This window comes from Antechinus flavipes, chromosome 2 (genome assembly GCF_016432865.1).
Source record: "Antechinus flavipes isolate AdamAnt ecotype Samford, QLD, Australia chromosome 2, AdamAnt_v2, whole genome shotgun sequence".
Lineage (NCBI taxonomy): Eukaryota > Metazoa > Chordata > Mammalia > Dasyuromorphia > Dasyuridae > Antechinus > Antechinus flavipes.
In genome coordinates, this window is record NC_067399.1 from 636,455,078 (window position 1) to 636,476,702 (window position 21,625).

The 21,625-nt window shown below is 54.9% G+C and overlaps 2 protein-coding genes across 7 annotated transcripts; both read right to left on the reverse strand.

Moving 5' to 3' along the window:
* Positions 1 to 53: 53 nt before the first annotated feature.
* Positions 54 to 15,235, reverse strand: ZSWIM8 (zinc finger SWIM-type containing 8). 6 transcript variants are annotated; one of them, XM_051982078.1, is made up of 26 exons: positions 15,016 to 15,235; positions 11,720 to 11,873; positions 11,453 to 11,547; positions 11,181 to 11,353; positions 10,877 to 10,984; positions 10,667 to 10,748; positions 10,340 to 10,460; positions 9,508 to 9,709; positions 8,723 to 8,898; positions 7,412 to 8,405; positions 6,905 to 7,036; positions 6,645 to 6,824; positions 6,326 to 6,509; positions 6,102 to 6,185; positions 5,234 to 5,358; positions 4,524 to 4,764; positions 4,277 to 4,435; positions 3,796 to 4,024; positions 3,357 to 3,646; positions 3,013 to 3,236; positions 2,110 to 2,589; positions 1,715 to 1,865; positions 1,414 to 1,608; positions 1,083 to 1,202; positions 699 to 877; positions 54 to 576 (listed from the first exon to the last, which is right to left on the reverse strand). In XM_051982078.1, the coding sequence occupies exons 1-26, from the start codon at positions 15,218 to 15,220 to the stop codon at positions 373 to 375; spliced, it is 5,487 nt and encodes a 1,828-aa protein (XP_051838038.1). In that variant the 5' UTR covers positions 15,221 to 15,235; the 3' UTR covers positions 54 to 372. The 6 variants fall into 6 exon arrangements, with proteins under 6 accessions (XP_051838038.1, XP_051838037.1, XP_051838035.1 ...); XM_051982077.1 differs by having other exon boundaries at positions 6,102 to 6,200; XM_051982075.1 differs by lacking the exon at positions 15,016 to 15,235 and having other exon boundaries at positions 6,102 to 6,197; positions 11,720 to 11,922.
* A 2,841-nt stretch (positions 15,236 to 18,076) lies between these two features.
* Positions 18,077 to 19,752, reverse strand: CHCHD1 (coiled-coil-helix-coiled-coil-helix domain containing 1). Its single transcript, XM_051982136.1, has 3 exons — positions 19,566 to 19,752; positions 18,685 to 18,803; positions 18,077 to 18,346 (listed from the first exon to the last, which is right to left on the reverse strand). Exons 1-3 carry the CDS (start codon positions 19,687 to 19,689, stop codon positions 18,233 to 18,235), a joined length of 357 nt encoding a protein of 118 aa, XP_051838096.1. The 5' UTR covers positions 19,690 to 19,752; the 3' UTR covers positions 18,077 to 18,232.
* Between the last annotated feature and the right edge of the window lie 1,873 nt (positions 19,753 to 21,625).

A 21,625-nucleotide genomic window follows, 5' to 3' on the forward strand; every position in this document is an offset into this window, starting at 1 on the left:
GAGGGCAGGGCTCCCTCCCTCCCGCTTAAGGAATAGAAAGAGGCCCAGGCCGATGAGTAAAAAAGGAGAGTTTATATATTTATAAATGCCAAATAAATATCAGAGGCTGCCCGGCACCCCCCTCCCAAGCAGAGCCGCCTCCTTCCCCCCACCCCCGATGGCTCCCAGGCCCAGAGGCAGCTCCTCCCCAGCTCGCCCCACTACCCCAGCCCAGAATGACAAAGTCCTAAAACCACAACGTCCTAGAACCACAGCTGGTCTGGGCCACAGGGAACCTCCCCCCACCCCCAAGCGAATCCGTCCAACTGGTCAGAGGTCCCCTCTTTTGTCTGGTGGGCTCCGGGGAGGTGAGGGAGGGGGGGTGGGCCAGGCTCAAGGGGAGAAGGTGGTCATGTCAAGCGATACACGCTGCCACAGCTCCTTGGTCTGCTTGCTGCGTTTGAGGTTCTGCAGGATGTCGTTGAACTGCATCATGCCCATAGGAGTCAGGCAGAAGGCGCTGCGAGCGCCTCGGATGGCGTTCACAAAGTCGTCGTAGTCGGCAGGAGTCAGGTGGATCAGGCGGTGGTGGATGTACTGAAAGGGGGGGGGAGACGGGGACGTGGATATTGAGGCTCCACCTGCCTGAGTCTCTGGGACGACCCTCTGCCTCCCCCTCCCTTCCTCCCTCTCCTCTCCCCCTCCCCCCCGGCCTTCACCTGCATGTATGCCTGCTGGCAGCGCTGGACCAGCTGATGGAAGGCTGGGGTGCGCAGGTGGGTGTGCGCATGAGCAGGGTTCAGTCGCTGCAGCGTCTCCATGACGATCTCCTGTAGCACAAATGGGCTCAGCACCCCCTTGGCTGCCCCCATACAGAACTGGTGCACGTAGTTCACTCCTGGGGGGCAGGGGGGAGGGGCATGAGACCAAGGCAGACACCCCTGCCCCGGGGGCCTAGCTGCCACTTCTTTTAGTCCAGGTCTAACAGCCCCCCTCTTTGCCCACCCCAGAAGCACAGGGTTCCAGGCTAGCCTAGGGCCATGAAGGCACTTTGGAGCAAGACCCAGGGGAGGGGCCTCGAGAGGTTTAGGAAGAGGTGTTACCCAGCTTAGCCGCCAGCCCCAGCAACCATTTGACGTCCTCGGTGTAGGGAGGGCTGCGTGAGAAGTTGTTGGGGTGATCGTTGTGTGCCCGCCGACCTAACATCTCCAGCGCCAGCATTCCTAGAGGAGAGGGTCGGGAACGTGAGGGAAGATGATGGCAGCCCCCACGCCAAGGGGGAGGAAAAGGAAGAGGAGATGGGTGGGGGAAGGGTACTAGAGCAGAGACCCAAGGGACATGGGAGCTGGCGTGGCTCGTGGCAGTGCCCCTGGAGGTGCGGGACCCCCATGGGCAGCGAGGCAGGGGAGCATCTTGGAGGGGAAGCCATCTCACCAACTCTGTAGGCAGCGTGCAGGTGATGCAGGCTCTGGGCGCCAACAGGCTGGCTGTGCGTCTCCTCCTCGGGCGGGGGGAAGCTCCCGCTCACCAGGGAGCTGGGCTGGTTGCCCATGGCCGACATGGAGTTGCCCTGGACGGCAGGATAGGTGGAGCTTTGATGGATGCTGCTGGGTGTATGGACATTGTTCACTGCGGGGGGTGGGGGTAGGAGGGAAGGGAGCAGAGTGTTCAGAGCCCAGAAGGCACCCACTGTACCGCCCCCTGCCCTTCCCCACCCCTCGGTACCCACACTCACTGGTGGGGAGTGGGAGCCCTGATTCAGTGTGGTAGGGGTGCACCGTTATGGGCGCCATGGAAGGGACGGGGAAGGACACAGCCGTGGCAGCAAGGGAGGACGGCGTCACTGAGTAGGGATACTGGGGACCCAGGAAGGCATGGTGCACACCCTGGAAACAGAAGGTGGGAAGACCCAGATCAGGTGGGCAGCGCCATCTCGCTGCGAGTTTCATTCACCCAGATACCTACAGCCCCTTCGCGGCCGACTGACGGTCCTCCCCCTGACTGAGGCCCACCGAGCCGGCCCTGACTGTGCTGCTGATCTCTCCGGGGTCCCCTCATCAGCCTCCCCGGGGGGTCCCAATCCTCCTCTCCTCTCTCCCTTCCCTTCCCTCCCCTCGGTTCTTGGCTCACCTGTGGGTATGCAGAGCTGGGCACAGGAAAGACAGCAGGCCGAGGCATATGGGGCAAGGGGTGACCAGGGTGGGTAAGGTACTGGGGGTTGCAGGGCAGGTGGGGCTGCAGAGTGGTATAGGGGTGCAAGCCAGTAGAGTGGCCATGTCCCAGGCCAGGCCCCGGGTACAAACCGGACCCCACTGAAATGACTGGTACCACTGTGGCTGCTGCCGTCACTGCCGCTGCCGACACTGTGACTGCCTCGGTCCCTGGTCCGCCACGGCCCTCGGGCAGTGCCCGCCCAGCCTCCCCCGATGCCCGGGCCCCACCGGCACTGCAGCCTGTGGCACCCTCACGTGGTGTGGCTGAGCCCCCCACCGTCTGCTCATAAAGCCAGAACCACTGGTGGGCGACTTCGAACAACACTTCAGGGTACACACCCCCACCCTTGGCAGCCTCCTCCACGGCCATGCACGCCTTCTCAAGCATCAGGTTATCCTGCAAAGGGCACAGGGAGTCAAAGGGAGGAGTCTCAGCTGAAATCCCCTTGGCAGTCCTGGGGCGCAGCCCCTGCCTAAGTGACTGGGGGGGAACCGGCTGGAAAGCGGCTGAGGCGGGTGCTCCGGGAAGTGCTTCCATACTGGCCACAGGCCTGAGGTTTGGATTCCGAGTCCCCACTTGCCTACTATTTAGCCTGGCTAAGTGAGGCAGGCAATCATGGAGCCTTTAGGTGGTGTGGGACTCCCCAGGCCCCTCCCCTGCCCATTCCCCGGGACTGCTGCTGAGGAGAGAGAGAAAATCTTTAAAATGCGGGAAAAGCCCGACAAATGCCCACGTGAGGCACCGAAAGATGAAAGAAGGAGGTCGTCTGGGGCCCAGGGCAGACCTGTCACCCTTCCCACCGTAGCTGAGCACACCTACCTGCTCCTTACACTGCACTAAAGCTCGCTGGATCTCGTTGGGGTTCAAGGCGTGGGCGTGAGGTAGGCAACTCAGAGCCAACTCAGCCGCCGCCCTCACCATGTTGGAGTCCCGCGCCCGTGACGCCCGATCGGCCAAGGAAGCAACTTCGGGGGGTGTGAGATGTCCATCCCAGCACTCGACGAGGATGGTCAGGGCCGCGCTCCCAATCTCCATTGCTTGGCCTGTGGGGATCGGGATGAAGTGGATCCCAGAAGGCTCCTCGAGACCCTGGCGGCATCTCTGCCACCAGAGGAAGTGCCTGCCCCCCAGCCTCAGGGCTCCAACCGGAGCCTCGGGCTTACCTGTGATCCAGGACACATGGGAAGAGTAGGTGCGAGAGAGCCAGTTGGGTGAGACAAAGTTGTGCAGACCCAGAGCGTAGAGTCCAATCTCAAAGGCGCAAAGATGCAGATTGCGGTGGGGGCCCTGGTGACCCCCTGACGAAGATGGGTGAGTAAAGATGGAGGTGCTGCTGTTTCCCCCGGCCTTGATCAGCACCGTTTTGGCCAGCTCGAAGTAGAAGTGTGCAGCTGCCTCTGACGGCTGGTTGGGTACATGGGGGGCATGGCTCTCGGGACGACGGCCCTTGTACCTGAGGGGTGGTGCAAATGGGAAGGACAAGCTGAGGCTGCAGGGCAACGGGCACTCGGGGGACCCAAGGGGCCAAGGAGACGACACCCACATGGCCTAGGCGTGACGGCACCGGGGTCCAAGGGAACAAGACTGATCTCTCTCACTCACCTGCCAACCTCAGCTGTCTTGGCCCGGGCACCCCCACTTGCACTGGCGCGGCGGCTGCCACTGGAGGAGGAGGAGCCCAGAGAGTCGGAGGATGAGCTGCTGATGCTGTCGCTGTCCTGACCCCGGCCCCAGGAGGTGGGGGCCCAGCCCCCCCGCAGTGGCCTCCGGCTCAGGGTTGGGGAGCTGTCCGATGTCGTCTCGGGGGCACTGCTGTCAATGCTGGCCATGCCTAATCCCCCAGACAGCAGTCAGTCCCCAGCCAGGGGGGAAGAAGGGAGAACCCAAGGGATGGGAACTCCCCAATCTGACCCCTGGGTAGGTGCTCAAAACCTAGAACACAGCCTGGAACCCATCTCAAACTAGGGAACTGCTTCAGAGGTGGTGAAAGCCCCCCTTCCCCGTGGTGGCCCACCCCAACAACAGCCCATGGTTCAGGCCAAGACCCTTCTCCCAGCCACGCCCAACCCAGGGCCCCTCATACCTGTGTGTTTCTTCTTGGGCCTTCCTGGGGAGCCCCAGCCCCGGCCATTGTAGCCTCCTCGGCTGCCAAGTGCCAAGCGGCTGGGAACCTTCCCCTCTGGTTTGGGGGCCACAGTAGTCTCAGGTGGGGGGCCCTCACAAGGGGATCGCGGGGAACTCTCTAGGCAAGGGAGCAACGAGTCATCAGACAGTGTCAAGGGGCAGAAAGGCTGACTTGGGGCTCATCCCACTGGCCCCCAACCTCTCACCAGGCACAGTCTTTTCCGTGAAGCCCTCGGCTGGGTCGGGGTTGACCCCAGCCACAGCCCCAGGCTGGGCACCCCCCGCCGAGCCCGGAGGCAGCGGCTGCAGGGCTCCCGCCGCAGCAGGGGCTCCATGCTTAGATGGGGACCTCTGACTGGATGTGGCTGGGCGGCTGGACGAGTAGAATGAACTCAGGGTCTGTGGCTTATGTGTCTGACTCTCCCGGTCCAGGAGCTTGTCCAGGATCTAGGGGAGAAAGGCAGTGCAGGGGTCTCCTGCCTGCCACGCCGCATCCCCCCATCCCACCCCACTCCAACTAACTCATGGCAGCTCCTTCCAGGAATTCATCAGTCCGCCCCTACCGGGCCAAGCGCTGCGCTCCTGGGGCCAAAGGGCCGGGGCAGTCCCAGAATCAGCCTGTGTCCAGAGGCAGGGCACAGCCTCCCACTTATGGTGGGCTAAGAGGTCAGTCCTCTTGACCTCAAGAAGCAGCACCTGGGCCAGGGGGAGGGGGATGAGGACGAGGACAAGGAGAGGCGGGGGCACCTTCTGCTGGGAAGCCGACAAGCCCAGCTCAACCTCAGGCCCTCGGCAGAGCTGGGTCAGCACATCCCAAATCCCAAATGTATCTCCCTAAAGGCAGTTGACAAACACCCCCAACACCATCTGCAGATCCGGTGTCCTCCCCCTCCCCCAGACACGGGGCCGCCCTCACTTTCTTGAGCTTGGCCTGGTCGTCCTTGTAGGTGATCATCAGCGCCAGAGCCAGGTCCCCCTTCTCCCGGCGCGTGCCTTCGCACAGCAGCGGGTGCTCGGCCTCGCTCACTGTCGTCTTCATGCCTGGGGGTTGGCAGGCTCAGTGACCGGGCTGGGACCCTTCACAGAGGCCCTCCCACAAGTCTTCCCAGGGCTCGGGGGCCACCCTTACAGGACAGGGATGATCTGTGGGGGTCCTGAAAGGGCCACAGGCCCCTATTTCTGACCACTCATGTCCTGATTTCAAGGCCCTCTGTGCCCGGCTGGTGCCCCCTCCCCTTCCCTCTCCCCCCCCCCCCCCTTCCATGAACATGGCTTGTGCTCCTGGCTCACAAGCCTTCTCCTTCTCACTGGACAGAGAGCATGAGGGTGGGCCTTCGCACTAGGCTAGCTCTAAGCCTCCGTTTTCTCCTCTCTAAAGTGGGGCTAAGAACAGTTATGCTGTCTGCTCCACAGAGACATGGAGAAGGCACTATTCTGTTGACCTTAAAATGCAATTAAGATGTGAACTACTCTTATTGCTTAAACACTTCAGCCGCTGCTAGGCTTTTCCTCCTTGGATCTCCTGGGGCTTAATCGTGTTCTAATTCACTTTCTTTAGGTGGGCCCATCTCATTCCTCCTTCAACACACAAACTATTTGAGGGACTGTGCCACATCTTATGTACTTCACCCTTTGCTACAGCACAGGGGTCTCAGCCTGGGACTATGAACTTAAAAAAAACAGATAACTGTATTTTTGTATAATTGGTTTCTTGATTTTGAAAAGGAGTTGCTAGGTTCACCTGACCTGCCACAGGGGTCTCTTCACAGGTGACCAGGACTTACCCAAGGCAGCCACCGCGGCTTCAAACCCCAGCTCTTCGTCCCCAGGCATCTCGCTATTCCAGTTCCGGCTTGGCGGACGGGACCCTGTGGGAGAAACTACTGTGGGGAAAGTAGGAGAGAAAGAGGTGAAGGGAAGACACGTCAGGAAGAAAACCCAGTCACAGGGAGTGGGAGAAGACAGTGGGGGGGTCCCTCCCACACTGCCCCAGGCCCCCTCTCCCTACCTGGGGTGCAGAGAACATCAAAGATGAAGCTGGCCAAGATGAGGGGGAGCACGGGCCGGTAGTCACACAGGGTCCCTTCCCGAAGCTCCTCTGCCCGGCATCGCATTGTGCTCATCTCACTCACCCCCAGAGGGATCTTCTTCAGCAGAGCAGCCACTTCCGACTCCTGGTAGGCCAGCTTCACCTGGGAAGAGAGGTGGGCCGTCAGATGCCACCCTGGCCCCCCACCCTGGCAGGGGAGGGGCACGCATTAAAGGGTCTCTGTCTCAAGGACTTGGCAGAAGCTGACAAGTTACAGAGGGGAGGGAGGCGGTCTGACCTCCAAGGCCTTGGTGGAAGCCGGAGGCCGCTGCAGCTCCAGGGCAAACATGCCGATGCGGAAGGCCAAGTTGTGGTGCTCAGGCCGCTCCCCCAGCACGGTCAAGAGGAAGGCTGCCTTGGTCAAAGTGTTGGTGGCCACCCAGGTCTGGCGACTCGTGGACACCTTGTTCTTCTTTCCCTGCGGGTAGCCAGGAGGAGATGAGCACGGCAGGCTGGCCCTGTTGGCAGGAGGGGGAGGCCCGGGGGAGGGCGGCTCACCTTGGCCGGGGGCGGCTCCACCTTGAGGTCGGGCGGATTGGCCAGCAGATCCTGAGCCAGCTCCACAGTGAGTCGTGAGGCCTCGTTGCTGTAGCCGTGGGCATGCAAGGCCTCAGCACAGGCAAAGAGAACCTGAATGGGTGGGACACGGGAGAGAGGGGGCAGAGGCGGCCCATCAGAGGCTGGTGAGCAGAATGCCGGTCAGAGAGGCTGGGGCTCCCATTCTGACTGCCCATCATGGTCCTCGTGCACGGGCAAAACCTCTGCCCCTCTCTGTGCCCAGCTTCCTCCTCCGTAAAACGATGGAGTCAGACTGGAGGATGCTAAGGCTCCTCATGCTCCTAAATCTAGAATCTGAACATCCACAGGAAATGCCCACTCCCCTTTTCATTGTCATCATAGGGAAAGGAAATCACTCCATAAACCTTTATGAGGCACCATTCTTAGCATCACACCAAATGACCCCTACTCTGTCATCCCACCCCACCTCCCCTCTCCTGGCCTTACCTCCATTCGGCTCTCCTGTTTCAGGGGCTTGAGCCCAGCAAAAAGGTCCTGCTCCTCGCCAGGACCCACCTCGGGCTTCTCTTCCTCACCCCCAGTCCCATCCTGGGCATTCAGGTAATACACCTGGTAAGCATCATCTTCCTCCCCAGTCCCAGGGGCCATATCTTTGGGTTTAGGGGGGCATCCACCACTCTCATCTGTGGAGGGGAGGTCATCCTGGGGAGTTCCTTCCCCTGGAAGCAGTCCCGGTAGGCTGGAGGGGGCAACTGGGGGCTCAGGCCCCTCTAAGAAATAAACGCCGCCATCTTCTTCATAGGCATCGGGAGGTTCAGACTGGAAGGTGGGGGGGCTAAGGGGAGTACTGGGGGGAAGCGCGTGAGGTGGGCTCTCGGGAAAGCCCCCAAAGGTGCTGGCCTCTGCCCCCAGAGCCAGGCTGCTGCCGTCATCCAAGCTCATCTCAGCCAGGTCCGGCTCCAGGGAGCTGTCCTCACTGCTCAGCCGACGCTTGCCCCCGCCACTCCCTGGGCCTTTACCGCCGCACCCTCCGCCCGGAAGCTTGGCTTTGGCTCCACCTAGACCCTGCTTATGCGCAGACTTCTCTCCTCCCTCGGCTGAGGGGCGACGGGGGCCACGCTGGGACTGGGGAACCCCCTCCCCCGACCCTTTGCGCTTGGCCCCGGGCTCCTTAGGTCGAACAGAAGGCTCTGGTGGGGATGGCCGAGGCCGATCCCCAGCCTCGTCGGGGCCCCCAGAGCGGGGAGGGCCAGCCCGAGACGGAAGGCTTCGTGCCCAGCAGAGAGCCAGCTTCCTGTCAGAGCCGCTGTAAGTGACCCCAGGGAGAGGGTAGGCCTCTTCCCAGCTGAAGTCACAGGCCTCCACCGCGGGCCGGAAACCTGGAAAGAGACGCTCCAGGGCTTTCTTGTGCTGGCCCCGCTTGACATTCTCAATCACCTTCAGGTGCCACTGGCGCAGCTGGACACACAGGTCTCGGCGACTGTGGGGGCAGAGGTAATTGGATATTGGGGGAGCTCTGCCCCTGCCCACCGCAAGGGAAAGAAATGGTGAAAGACACCAGCAAACACCCATGGCTTCCAAAATCACCAAATTCCAGCATGGTAAGAAACCTCTCTTGGGGATGGGGAAAGCCACCAAAGTCAGATAGGGTGACCTCTAGATTCTCAAGTACAAGGCAGCGGCGTTCCCTACACCCCAGGGTGCAAACTCTTGCAAGAAGCGTATGTGCTAAAGTTAAATGAAGACTTTTGGTGGGCTCTCGTTGGGGGTACCAATAAGAGATTTGTGGCAACTCACCGTTGTGGGCTAATTGAGGGGTCCAACACAGCCAGCCTCCACAATGTGACCATCTCATCACACATACTTGCACAGGCATGAGCAGCCACCTCTGACTGCCCATTACTGCGGCCCGTATGCCCACTGGCACTGCTGTGAGAAGCTGATGTTCGCACGCTATACCACCAGCCTGTGATCTGGGAAGGCAAGGGCAGAAAGCGGGCACTGGGTTGTTACTAGGGGCTGGCCCAACCCAAGGAAGATGTTCTACCTCCAACCTGGGATCTCTAAACGAAGGGTGGGAGGTTAGCAGGGGGATGGCTTCAGATAAACCTGGGAGACTGGCAGGATCTCATGCAGAGAGAAGTGCAAAATCAGAGAATAAAGTATACTGTTACCACCATTTTGCAATGAATGTAAGAGACTTAGGAACTCTGACTGACATAGTGACCCACCACAATTCCAAAGGACTCATGTTAAAATGTGGTATTGGATGGAGGAAGGGAGGACTCAAGAGTATAAACTGAAGGGTCTGTTGTCCTGCTTTCTTTCTTTTTAGAACGTGACTTAACAGAGAAATTTGTTTTTTGGGTGACTATGCATACATTTATAAACAGGCTTTGTTTTTCTTGCCTTCTCAATAGGTAGGGGAGGAAGAGAACTTGGAATTGAAAATAAAATCACATTGGGAAAACAGTTAACTGTGGTATTAGAAAAGAATGGGAAAAAGTCGCAATCTCAGAACCCTCCACAAGGAACCACAGATCAGCCTTGGAGACATCGGGGGAAGGAGAGGGCAAGGTTACCTGCTCGTAGGTGAGACACTGGTCCGTGAGGATCTCCAGCAGCGGAGCAGCATTGCTGTCTCTCCGCTTGAACATTTCCCGAACGATGCTCAGCAGATTCCACACACCCTCCGGTTCTCGACCTCGGAGGGGACGCAGGAGACATGCCCACTCGGCAGCTGCTGGGGGCTCAGTTGATGACAGATACATTGAGTTTACATCACTGTGGAAGGAGAAAGGGAGCTGAAGTGAAAAGAGAATGAACTGCAGAGCCAAAGAAACACAAAGTTCAGAGTTTTTTTGATGAATCCCAGGGGTCTGGGCACAAGGGCAAATGAACTTGGGCAAATCCACAGTGATCACTTTATTGATGATGACAGTGAAGACGAGAACATGAGGTTGGGGGGTGGAGAGGAGCAGAGGAGAGTTAATATGGCCCCTCTAGCGTGCCAGGGAGTGTGCTAAGTATCTGACAAATATCTCACTTGGTTCTCACAATGTCGCTATGATGTGGGAGCTATTATTTATTATCTCCATTTTATAGGAAACAGACAGAGGATAAGTGACTTGCCTCCAATCCTATGGCTAGTAAATATCTGAGGCAGAATAAATGTGGGCCTTCCTGACTCCAGGCCCAGTGCTCTATCCACCACCAAGTGAGGGGGACTCTGCAAATGTGAGGATAGTACCAGCCTCACATCCACCAATCCATTTACCAAAGGTGGGAGCCATAGCAGGGTCTGAGTCTGGTCAACAGTCTTAACAGAGAACTCCAAGAAGCTCACCTCCTTCCACTTTACCCCCAACCCAGAAACCCACCTGTGCTTCTTATTAGCAAGAGGGTAAAGGTCACCTGAAGACAACTGGGGAGGGACCACAGAATTTGTGCAATGTCTTCTTGATGTTCTCACTGAGCGTAGACTCATCCAGGTACCACGTACTCTGGTCAGAAGCTGAAGGACCTGCAGTGGGGTCTGGGGGCAACATGGTCATAGGTAGGACAGCCAGCTGTATTACAACAGAGCCATCTCATCTCTTGAAAACTACCCGCAGGTTCCAGTCCCCTTTGGTTCCCATTCCTGTCAATCTATAAATGTGGGAACTGGATTCTGCCTCATTCCATGAAGGGGGACTTCTTATTTCAGCCCCCTCACATCTCCTCCTTTCTGCCTTCACTCACCTGGGGCTCCACACACAGTGTTGATGGCAGTAGATTGGGAGGACAGGAGTTCATCCAGGAGGCGCTGGGCTGTGGGAAGGATCTTGGGGTGGAAGGGGCAGGGACAGAGAGAAAGGCACGGGTGAGTGGACAGAAGCACAGGCCAGATGGGAGAGAGATCCAAGGGAGTAGGGGATTCCAAGAGTGGGGAGAAGGGTCAAGGCCACCGACCTGCTGAGGGAGCTCACTGATGAGGTACTGAGCAAACTTCTGCAGCTGATCCCTCTGGAGCCGTGACAGGGACTCTGAGACAGGAGCCCGAAGGCAGACGGCCGAAGCCTGTACGGAAGACATGAGACACACTGGAGGAAAGCAGTAAGACCTACGAGAGGCCAAAATAAAGATGGGAGAGGCCTGAGGGCTCTGGAAAGAAGCAAAGTGCTATCTATTTCCTGAAGGGACTACTAAAGATAAAATGAATAAACTAAGGCTGTGGGTGGGGAAGGGGGGAAGGGAGGGAGTAAGGGGCTCTCACGTTGTGAATCCTGAAGAGGCAAAGGGCCACTACATGGGTGCACCATTTGGCACCAGCCCCACAGGTGCAGCTGCAGGAGGTGACCCGGCATCGGTCAAACATCACAGCCACATTGTATGCCCCCTTAGGGGGAACCATCTGAGGAGGCACCACTGTGGCACTCAGGTGAAACCCTGCCAGAACAAGGAGGGCGGGGAGCATAAGTCAGAGGGAGAGAAGCCTGGCAGCAGCTTCCTAGGCTCACCCCCCAAAACCCCACCACTTGTCCATACCTATTTGTAGTGGATCCTTCACAGCTCTCATTCGGAACAGCTGTTCCCCACGCTGGAATTCATCTGCACTCCCATTAGCCAGGCACGAATAGAGCCTGGGAGGAGAGGGAGGACACAGGGATACACACAAAATTCAGCAAGTTTCCCCCAACAGAGCCTGCTCAGCCCCAAGGGGTCTGGTGCTCCCCACCTCCCACTCAGCCCCAAGCAAGCACCCTCTCCAGCAGGCCCCTGGTTCTGGCCCCCGGTTCTGGCCCCCAGCAGTACCGTATGTCCTCCTCGTTCTCTGGGAAGCTCCAGAAGGCTATCCGCAGTTGTAGCTGCTCAGGCACTGGGGGGTAAACCTTCTCCACCACCTCAAAGGGGATGTGGAATGCCACCTGCTTTGCCGACAGCTCCACTAAGGGGATCACCAGGCCGTCTGCCGAGAGGGGGGAGGGGAGAGCCACCAACATTCTCACCCCATTCTGGAGCAAGGCACTAACCCCTCTCCTAACTCTTCCCCAGGGGAACTGTCTTGGATCTGCTTCCGTGGAAGAGAAAAGATTTGGGCATGTGCTGTGCAGGGGCAGAGGGATCTCAGGCTCTGCTGTCCCAAGTCCCAAAGACTTGTTCACCCAAGGGAGAAAAGGAAGAAACATCCACCCCACCCTGCTTCATTCTCCTTACAGGAGGGGATACCAAAGGTTTCCCCTAGAAATCTCTAGTCTCAGAATGTCTTATTCCAGTAATCTTCCCCACATAAAATTGCAGCCTGTGAAATTGGGGGTGGCCTGCTTCTGAGTGCTGTCACCCTGAATCTAGACTTCCTACCTTGGGGCTTACTTCTGTCCCTCTCTCCCAGAGTCCCCTCCAACAGAACAACCCAAAGAAAAGGCTCTGGGAGCACTCCTTTTTGAGGATCTAAGCCTCTCTTTCCCCCACACATCAGAGCTCAGAAGACAACAGGTCACACCATAGGGGAAGCCAAGGAACAACAGCTTCTGCTGTCACAGCCTCAGCTCCTGGAGTAAGGGGAGGGAAAATTTTTAGGGTCACCCCACTCCACATGGGTTCCCATTCCACACTTGCCAAAGGCAAAAGTTAGTCCATGCTACAGACTCTATTTCTAGACAAATTTCCACTAAGCTAGCAGCCCTCCCCCTCAGCCCTAGGGCTGTAACATTAACCTTTCTGTCTTCACTCAGGCCCCAGCCCCACAGGGCCCCACAGTCTGGACTTTGGTTCCCGGAGGGAGGAGGGTGGCAAGACTTCATTATAAGGGACATAAGAGGTAACAAGAGGGAGTTGATCATACAAGGGGCCCCAAAAGGGTTTTCAAAAGTCCACATGTGTACATACAGCCATGTGCTGTCTCTCCTAAGCTAAAGTTGGATCATTACTGTGTCAAGAGATGACATGAGTAGATTATTTTCTGTTCCAAAGGAGCATGCCAGAAAGCTCTACTAGGAGACTGTTTTGTTGATGTCCCATTTTTCAAGAGAGTTATGAAGGAAACAATAGCTATCAGATCACAAAGAAAGAAATCCAGTTTGGGTAGGCACCCACAAATTAAAAAAAAAAAAAAAGAACTGGGAGCAGGGAAAGATAAAGGGGTTATTGGATCAGAGACTGAACTGAAAAAGACCTAAGACTTCTGGTCCAATCTACTCATTATGCAAAAGAGGAAATTGGGTCCAGTTCCATTAAGGGAATTTGCCTGAAGTCACAGAGTGACTGTAAGGTCAAAAGCAAGACCTGAAGCCAGGTTCTCTGATTCCTTCCACAGTTCCACAGCAGTGCCAGCAATCTCAAAACTCCAATCTACAACCGGGGGAAGGGATTTTAAGTGTTCACATCCATGAAGGCATAAGAGTAGGTGTTTGGTGTTAATGAAGGATGGTGCGGGTGTGGAACAATACAACTAGGATTAGATTGATAATAGTAAAATAGTGGATTGTAATTCCATGTCAATAAAGTAATTAACAAAGCAGGTTATAGCCAAGAAAAAATTAAACAAAAACACACTTAGGAGGTAAACAGATTGAACTTTACATAAAAATGAACACAATGCTGTGAATTATTTAAATTTCTTGGAAGGCATTATGAAATTGCATATTAAGTTACAAAAATTTTACAACCTTTATGCTGGAAGGGATGTGGGAAAAGAAAGTCTATCTGGAAAAAAAATGAGAAATAAATAATACGCCTGACATGTTATTGGAGAGGAGAGGAAAAATTGATGAATATATAATAACATGTGAATGTAAGAGTATTATAGTACTACAAGAAATAAAAAGAGGAAAACATGAAGATTGAGTAAAACAAATTCCCAACATATCCGTCTATGTTAACAAGAAAAAAAAAATTTTAGAAAGCCTCATTAAAATTAACATCCGCTGCTTTTGTTTCTTTCAACAAACGGTTAAAAAAAAAAAAAAAAAACAGGTTGCATACAGCATCCAATTGGTTTGTTCCTACTCTCCTTTGTTATTGTTCATGTGTTGGAATGCTTAAAGCATATCAAGAAAGTAAGCCTGATAGTTGATTTTGTAAAACGTGGCTCTCCCGGAACAAGCAGAAACCAAGCCCAGCCAAATCCCATTTCTCCCCTGTATACAAAGGGGGTCCTGGGAGCAGATTCGTGTCAGGCCCATTTCAGAATCCCTAGCTCGAGGCGAGTGGGAGACTGGGGATCTGGAGCGGACCTGGCTTAGTTACGATGGGTAAAAAGGAGTCCTTTCCCCCAACCACACCCAAATCCGTTAGAGTATAACTGGCTATTTCTGAAAGTTCCAAAAAGGCTCCTGAAAGAGGGAAACCAGCCTGGGAAGGGTCTTGGCAGCCAGAGCTCAGTTCCAGCCACCGGGTGCGTGTACCCCAGCTCCAGCACTGAGACGACCCTCCCTACTTTGCCTCTCCCGATCCCGCAGGAGAAGTCCAGGCTGTCCTGGGCCTGCTGCCAATGGGGATCCCAGGTGGGCGCACTGACCCCTTGCTGACCCCTTCCAGGACAGGTTCCCTTGGGTCCCTGGACAGGGAGCTCGGCATCCACACTGCACCCCTCCCCACTCCCTCACCCCTCCCTCGCCCATCACACCCCAGAGACTGCTGGGTCTCTGCCACGGTGTCCCGGGGCCAGTACCCGGGCTGACCCCTCTACAGGGCCTGTTGTCTCGCCTGCGGGATGACCGCTGTAGCTGCCTCCCAGCCCTACTGACCACGACCCGGACAGGTCAATTCGGGTCAAGCTGTCACCCGTGAGACGGTTACCTTCGGCTCCCCCCCCAACAAAGTTCCCTTTCCCGGGGGTTACTCCCCATATCTTGCTAGCGCCCTTCCCCCTGGCGGGGCTCGGAGCGCGTCAGAGGGTCGTCCCCGAGCCCCGGGACCTAACGCCGGGGCCGGGGCCGGAGCCGTGACGGCTCGGCGTGCGGCGGGCCCTCCCCCGTCGGAGCCCCGCGTTCCAGCGCCGCGCACAGCCGGCTCCCGGGAGCGTGCGTGCGTGCGGACCCAGTGTCCCGGGCTCGGCCCGCCCTCCGGCCGCCCGGGCGTGCGCCTCGCCGGTCGCGTCCCTGGCTCACCTCGGCTGCGGCCCCCGCCGCCCCCGCCGCCGCCGCCGCCCGTGGGGGAGTTGGGCCCCGCCGACTGCTTGCGCCATCCCCGCCAGTTCTGGCAGAGGCTCTCGGCCTCCGAGATGAACGAGCAGAGCGAGTCCTCCTCGAAGCGGTCCGAATCCTCGAACGAGAAGCGCTCGCCGTCCTCCCACTCGGCGAACATCAGCTCCATGGGGCCCAGGCTGAAGATGGAGGAGGAGAGGCCCGGGCGGGCCTCGGGGGCGGGCCGGCTCGGGGGGGAGGTCCGGGCGCTCGGGATGGCCTCCAGGGTCAGGCCTTGGCCCTGGCCGTGCTCGGGAAGGGGCCGCGCCTCAGCGCCGGGCGCACGCACGGGGCCGGGCTCGCGGACTCGGGGACCGGGACCTGGACCCGCTGCTGCCGCCACCGGGGCCTCCCAGCAGCCGCGGCGCCGCCTCCCCCATCAGCTGATCCGCACTTCCGGCCGCGCCGGCCACTTCCACTTCCGCCTCCTTCGGGCCGCTGAGTCGCCCTTGCCCAGTGGGCCCGCAGAGGAACTAGTTCTGGCTACGAAGATTTCGTCCCACACCTTCCTAACTTCTCCTGTCCCTTCATTCCCTTCGCGCGGCACGTTACAAACGGGTTCCCCCAAACTTGGCCCAGTGACTCTGAATTCCTGAACGGGGCGGAGGCGGGGGGCGTGGAGGTAGCGTGGAGCCTCGCTATGCATGCCGGGAATCGTAGGCTTCGGACTGGCAGCTCCGGAATCCCTGGGATCTTTGTGCTCCTCAGATTCCTGTGTCGCGCGGCCTTATGGGAATCGTAGTCCGAGGACGTGGAGTTCGAAAACAATGATGGAGTAGGCTTGGCGATAAGTTTAGGTTCCGGCGAGCTTCATCCCTCTTTTCCCTTCCCCGCCCTCAACGGTCTGACAGAAGAGATTCTGACAGTCAAACGTTCTGTCTGCCCCTCGGTCCCCACGCCCAAATTGTATCCCAAGTTGGCGAAGGTCATGTCCAGGCGGTCACCAGACTTGGGGTGGTAGCTGTGGCAGCTTTCTGTAAGCTCCCTCCAGACAGAGAAGCTTCGGGGATTACCCCCCCCCCCCACCAAAAGAGGCAACAGTCCGTGCTCTTAGTCTAACAGGGGAACAACTCGGAAGACTTGGCGAGGGCGGGAGGGCAGGAAGGCTTTCTGGAGCCAGGGTGGGATTCTAGCTGGACCTAAAGCAATGAGACCCTTGGCAGTAAGAGCTTAAAGGCACGAGGCCTGCTGGCCACCAACACCTCGAATGAACTTATCTTTTAAAACTCTTCCATTTCTATTTCTCCTAGTCTCAAAACTTAGGCATCTTTTCCCCCCTCAGGTTCTGATCAGTTCTAATTACATAATTTCTGTCCTGTCGTTCCCATACCATTGCCATTGCAGCTCTTCTACTTACCTGATGACACTTATTCTTTAATGAAGCCATCTGCCTCCATTTTTTCTCCAGTCTAATCTTTCACAGCATTATTTGTCAGAACATTTAACATATTACTAAACCTCTAGCCTCGAGATGTTCGAACTGCAACGTCTCCCATGTCCTCCAATATGACTCTGCCCTAAAGGGATTTTAGGTAACATTGATAGTTACCTTGAACAAGGAAAAGATGTTAAGTCCTTGTGAACATTTGATGGATGATTTAATTTTGCACATCTCAGCATCTTCTCTAATGAGGGTATACCATGCCTGTGCCAATATCTCCCATGTCATCCAATCAATTCTAAAGTTCTTAAGAAACCTAGAAAGAGTGTCCTTGTATGGCTTTTTCTGGCCACCCTTCGAGCTTGTGAGATCTCCACAAATTATTATTTTTTTTTTTTTTGGCAAGTGTACATTTGGCATTCTAACACCTTAAAATGCAAGAGAGGTCACTGTCTTTAAATGGGTCAAGGTGCTTATCATTTGATGTTTTTTTTTTTGATTTGATGATGTTTTTTGAGTGTTTTTTTCACCTATTTCCCTAAGAATGACCTTAACTTTTGTCCTACTTACTTTCTAAAGAGGTATAAAGTGGGTTTTTAGACAGAAGAAACATTTCTTAATATGTAAAGTGTGTAACATGCCAACAATAATCAAACTCAATGACTTCCTGCCCTCTCCTACCTCAAGGCCAGTCCTAAAGAGGATACCTTCTTTTGTTCTTCCCTCCTCTCAAGGTCTAACTCAAGCTCTATTCTTCCTGCAGGAAGTTTCCCAGATCTCTTAACTAAAAGTGATCTCTCCTTCCTAACCTTTTACTCCCTTCCTTTACAATTATCACATTTTTGCTTTGTTTCAATTATTGGGGTACCTTTATTATTCTTCCAATTGGAGGGCTGTTTATAGACAAAGTTTGTCATCTACCATACCCACTGCCCCCAGCACTTAGTACAATCGGTAGAACACAGTGGCTCCTTAATGTTTGTCTAAAAAGTTATTAACTTTAGAGTAATCTGGTCAAGCTATGATCCCTTCCCTCAGAATAATGTTTTTAAATGCACGAAATCAAATAAATTAGATTACAAAGGAAACAAAAGATGTTAAAATCATTATCAAAATTATATATTTTTTAAAAACAGATTCACAGACCCCAGGCTAAGAACCTCTGGTATAAAATGTCAATCTATCATTTGTCTCTGACATAGTAGAATCTGAAAGACAGAATGAGTCACCACTGATAGGCTCAGTGAACCAGTAAGAAATCCAAAATCTTTTACACCTTGACCATGTCTCCCAGTCCCCTCCCCCACACTGTACACAGTAGTGATGAAGGAATGACCATGAAAACAAAAGGCTTTAAGTAAACCTGGCCTCTCATGCTCCAATAACAAGAGGCATCCAAAGCAAATATCAACTTGAAGACTAGATGAGCTCTAAATTCCTTCCACCTCTGAGCATCGTGTGTCCTTCAATGACCTTGAGGAAATCAAACTTGAGTCCACTCCCAAGGCAGGTTAAGTATTCTCTATGAATGACCCTGGAAAAAGTGGAATGCTGGGGTTCGGGGTTGAGAAGCAAAGGATACTCCATCCACAACAAAGTCCAAGCTCTCTTGTAAAAATTTTATTTCAGGGTAAAGCAGAACTCTCACCCAAATCACAACCCCACAGGGGTAAGACTATGTCCTCTGCCACTCAGAAGCCACTCAGTCCAAACACCAAGTTACTTCCATGAGGTCAGTCCTTCAAAAGCTACATAGTACCTTCAAATAATGTAGGATATATTAGGAAACCTCCCCAACAATTTATTTGTTTGCTTGGGAGTCAAATTCCCAGAGGGGCCCAGCAAGTCTTGTTTTGCCTTCTGCTTCCGCTCTGCCTATAAGAAAAAAAAGTAATGAAAAGTGTTGACACCCAAAATTCCTTCTGATTTAAAACTCGCACTCCCCACAACTCTAGGGAGAGAGAAAGGACTTTGATCTGTTCTTGGTTATTCCTCTTCCTCCTCCTTCTCTTCCTCTGAAACACTCAAATCCTTTCACATCTACCTCAAAGTGTCTTGCTGTATAGGTAGATATCCACCCTTTTCATCTGGATCTCACCTCTCAAGGGTCAGAGAGCTTGGGGGTCTAACAAGAACAGGCTAGTCCCCTCCCCAGCCCAGACAGGTATCCCACCCCTTGCCATCTCCTTCCATCCCAGGGGAATCCCTGTCACCTCAGCCTTTGAAGCACAGTCAAAGAAGTCTTTGATCTCCTTGGCACAAATTGTGTCGCTAAATTCATTCTGCTTCCAGCAAGCCATCATCAGGGACATCTCCAATATACAAGTCGCCTCTGGAATGGGGCAGTGGAGCATCCCTGAGTTGGGGTGCCCACCTGCCTCACACTACCATCCCTCCCCAGCCACCCCACCCATTCAATCACTCATTCACTTAAATTATTTATCTGCTTTCTTATTCAAAAACTGCCTACTTTATTCACTCAAAGATTCACATGCTTGCTTCATTTACATTCACTCACACTCACATTGACCAGCGTGCTCGCTTCATTCATTTGAACAGTCACTCAAAAGTTAACCTGCTTGCTGCATTCACCAGGTTGCTTTATTCATTCATTCACTCAAAAGAGTGACCTGCTAGCATCATTCCTTCCCTCCCAGGTACCCCTACTAGCTTCATTTGCTTTCTCCCTTCCTCTCTCATCCCCCACTAACTTTATCTGTTACCTCCCAGATTTCCCTCCCCCCCCACCAGTTTCATTCGTTTCCTCCCTCCCTTTCTCGAAGATTCCCGATAGCTTCATCCGTTTCTTCCCTGCTAGCTTCTTTCGTTGCCTTCTTCCCTCCCTTCCAGGTTCCCCTGCAAGCTTGATTCATTCCCTCTCTCCCTCACTCACTCACAGGGTTCCCAGCTCACTCTGGGCCAGCTCAGGCTAACAAGGAGCCCCTGCTCTCGAGGGAATGCCGGCAGGTTGCGGAGGCGCCCCTCGGAATCCGGGAGGCCCTGGAAAGCCGCGCAGGACGTCTCAGGCTTCTCCACGAACCGACCCCTCCCCCACTGGCCCCGCTCGCCCCGTGCCGGGACGTGACGCACTCACCCCCGAGATCGCGCCGCCCCGCGCCAACCTGGTTGGCCAGCATCAAGGGTTTATTGGGTTTCAGCACCGGCCGCTTCCCATTGTTCAGACGCGCCAGGCGGCCTCTCAAGCTCGGTAGCGCCATGACGCTCCCGCACCGGCAGCCGCCGCCGCCGCTACTACCGCTAGCTCGCCGGACGACCTGACGTCATCGAGCACGCTGGGGGCGGGGCACGTTTCTCTCGTCACAGGCGCTGCCTCTATTTTCCCGGGATCCCACTCGCCCTTGGGAGATTCTGCAATCCGTGAAAGCTGTCCTAGCCGCGGGCCCCACGTGCGCTGCACAGTGTCAGGGCAACTGCGAGGTCCGGCGGAGTCGGGTGAACTCTGCCACCTGCTCCCTGCGGGATTTCTCCCGGGCCTCAGTTTCCCCGTAGGTTCGGCCTGTTAAAATGCGCGCTGAAGCGCATGTGGGCCGGGTGGGGGCAGAGCAGTTCGCGGACCTCTCGGACCGGAGAATCGCGTTGGACCCGGCGCTTTGAGCCCTGCCACTGTGAGCTCTTAGCTGGGGAAGTGAAACTGCAGCCCGCTTGTCCCCGTGAAACGGGCGATTACTCCGAACGCTAGTCTGAGATCCAGAGGCCGCCTCACCTCCGGCTCCATCCGTGCCTTCCCAAGTCCTCCCAAAGCGGGCCGCCTCGCAAGGTTGCCAGCGTGTACTCCGGGGCGTCCCCTCAGCAAGCCGCCCCGTCGCTTGTTGGGAGCAGCGTAAGTGTCGTGCCTCGGGTCAGCCCGTGCCGCCGCAGCTCTGGGAGGCGCACGGTAGCGGCTGGGGAGCAGTCCGCTCCCAGAGATGGGGTTAACGGCTGGCGTCCGTGGAGACTTCAGAGCGTGCGGAGCGCTTCGCTGATGTCTCCTTTTCTCTCCGTAGGCGAATTAACACATCTAGTTAAGGGTCTCATTCTGGATTTAAACTCGGGCGTCTCTTTTAACACGATTTCGGGCTCAGACGCTTAACTAGCTCCAGGCTGTGAATTTAGATTCCAGAGGAGTTCCAAAAATGTGCTGCGCAATAATGGCGTCGTAGAAATTACACTTTCTTTCTAGAGGACCACTTATGGGGCAACACTTATTTAGCTAGTAGAGAGGGCACCCTCCCTCTCTCAATCATTTATCATTTTTCAAAATTCAACTTAAGTACCAAGAGCTCAGGAAAGGAAACATCCCTAAATCCCCCTGAAGATTAGTGCTCACTCCTTCAAGTCTATACTTCTGTTGTATTCCTCACTAGAATGTACGTAACCAGCCTCACAAGAACAGGGTCTGGTCTTGGGGTCTAGTCCCCAAAGTTAGTCTCTGCTTTTGGTCATTCCCAGACTAGAGTCAATCCAGGAAAAACTCCCAATGCAGTTTAGAGTTTATACTTTATGTGTAAGTTTTCCCAAATATGAATGGGGCTCCTAGCCTCTCTGAACACATGAAATTTAATCAGTGCATATTGGGTAGTGTAACCTTAATTTCAATTCACAGGGGGGTGGGGATGGAAAAACAGGCAACACAAAGGACTCACATAAAACACAATAATTCTCGAATTCCAGTGAATTTCTTTTAACTCTGCAGAGAATTTCTGGGAGCCTGGACTCCCCTGGAAGAGAAAAAGGCTTCTTAGAACTGTTAAGTCAGAGTACATAGATACAGCCTTCCCACTGGTGGACTGGCAGAGTTTGTGAAGAACAAATTATCAACGTCAGTATCTGTTCCACTCCTAGGACTAGTTTGTTAGCAGGAACCATAAGGGCGATTCTCTTTTCTTCTCCAAGACCAATGTTCAAGAATAGGGTGAGTAATCATTTCTTTCCCTAGAAGGTCTGATCCCTCCACTTTCCAGCGTGAGAATTTTTGAACTTGGAAATCACTGCCTAGTTAATTTCCCTTCTCTGATTAGAAAGCTCTAGATTCTGGGATCAGCGTGCCTAAGAAGTCAACTGTTCACATTATGTCCTCTTGCCATGTGCTCTTGCTTCAACTGATATCTTCTCGTGGACTGGGAAAAGCTATTCTTAGAAATACTAGTATCTGAC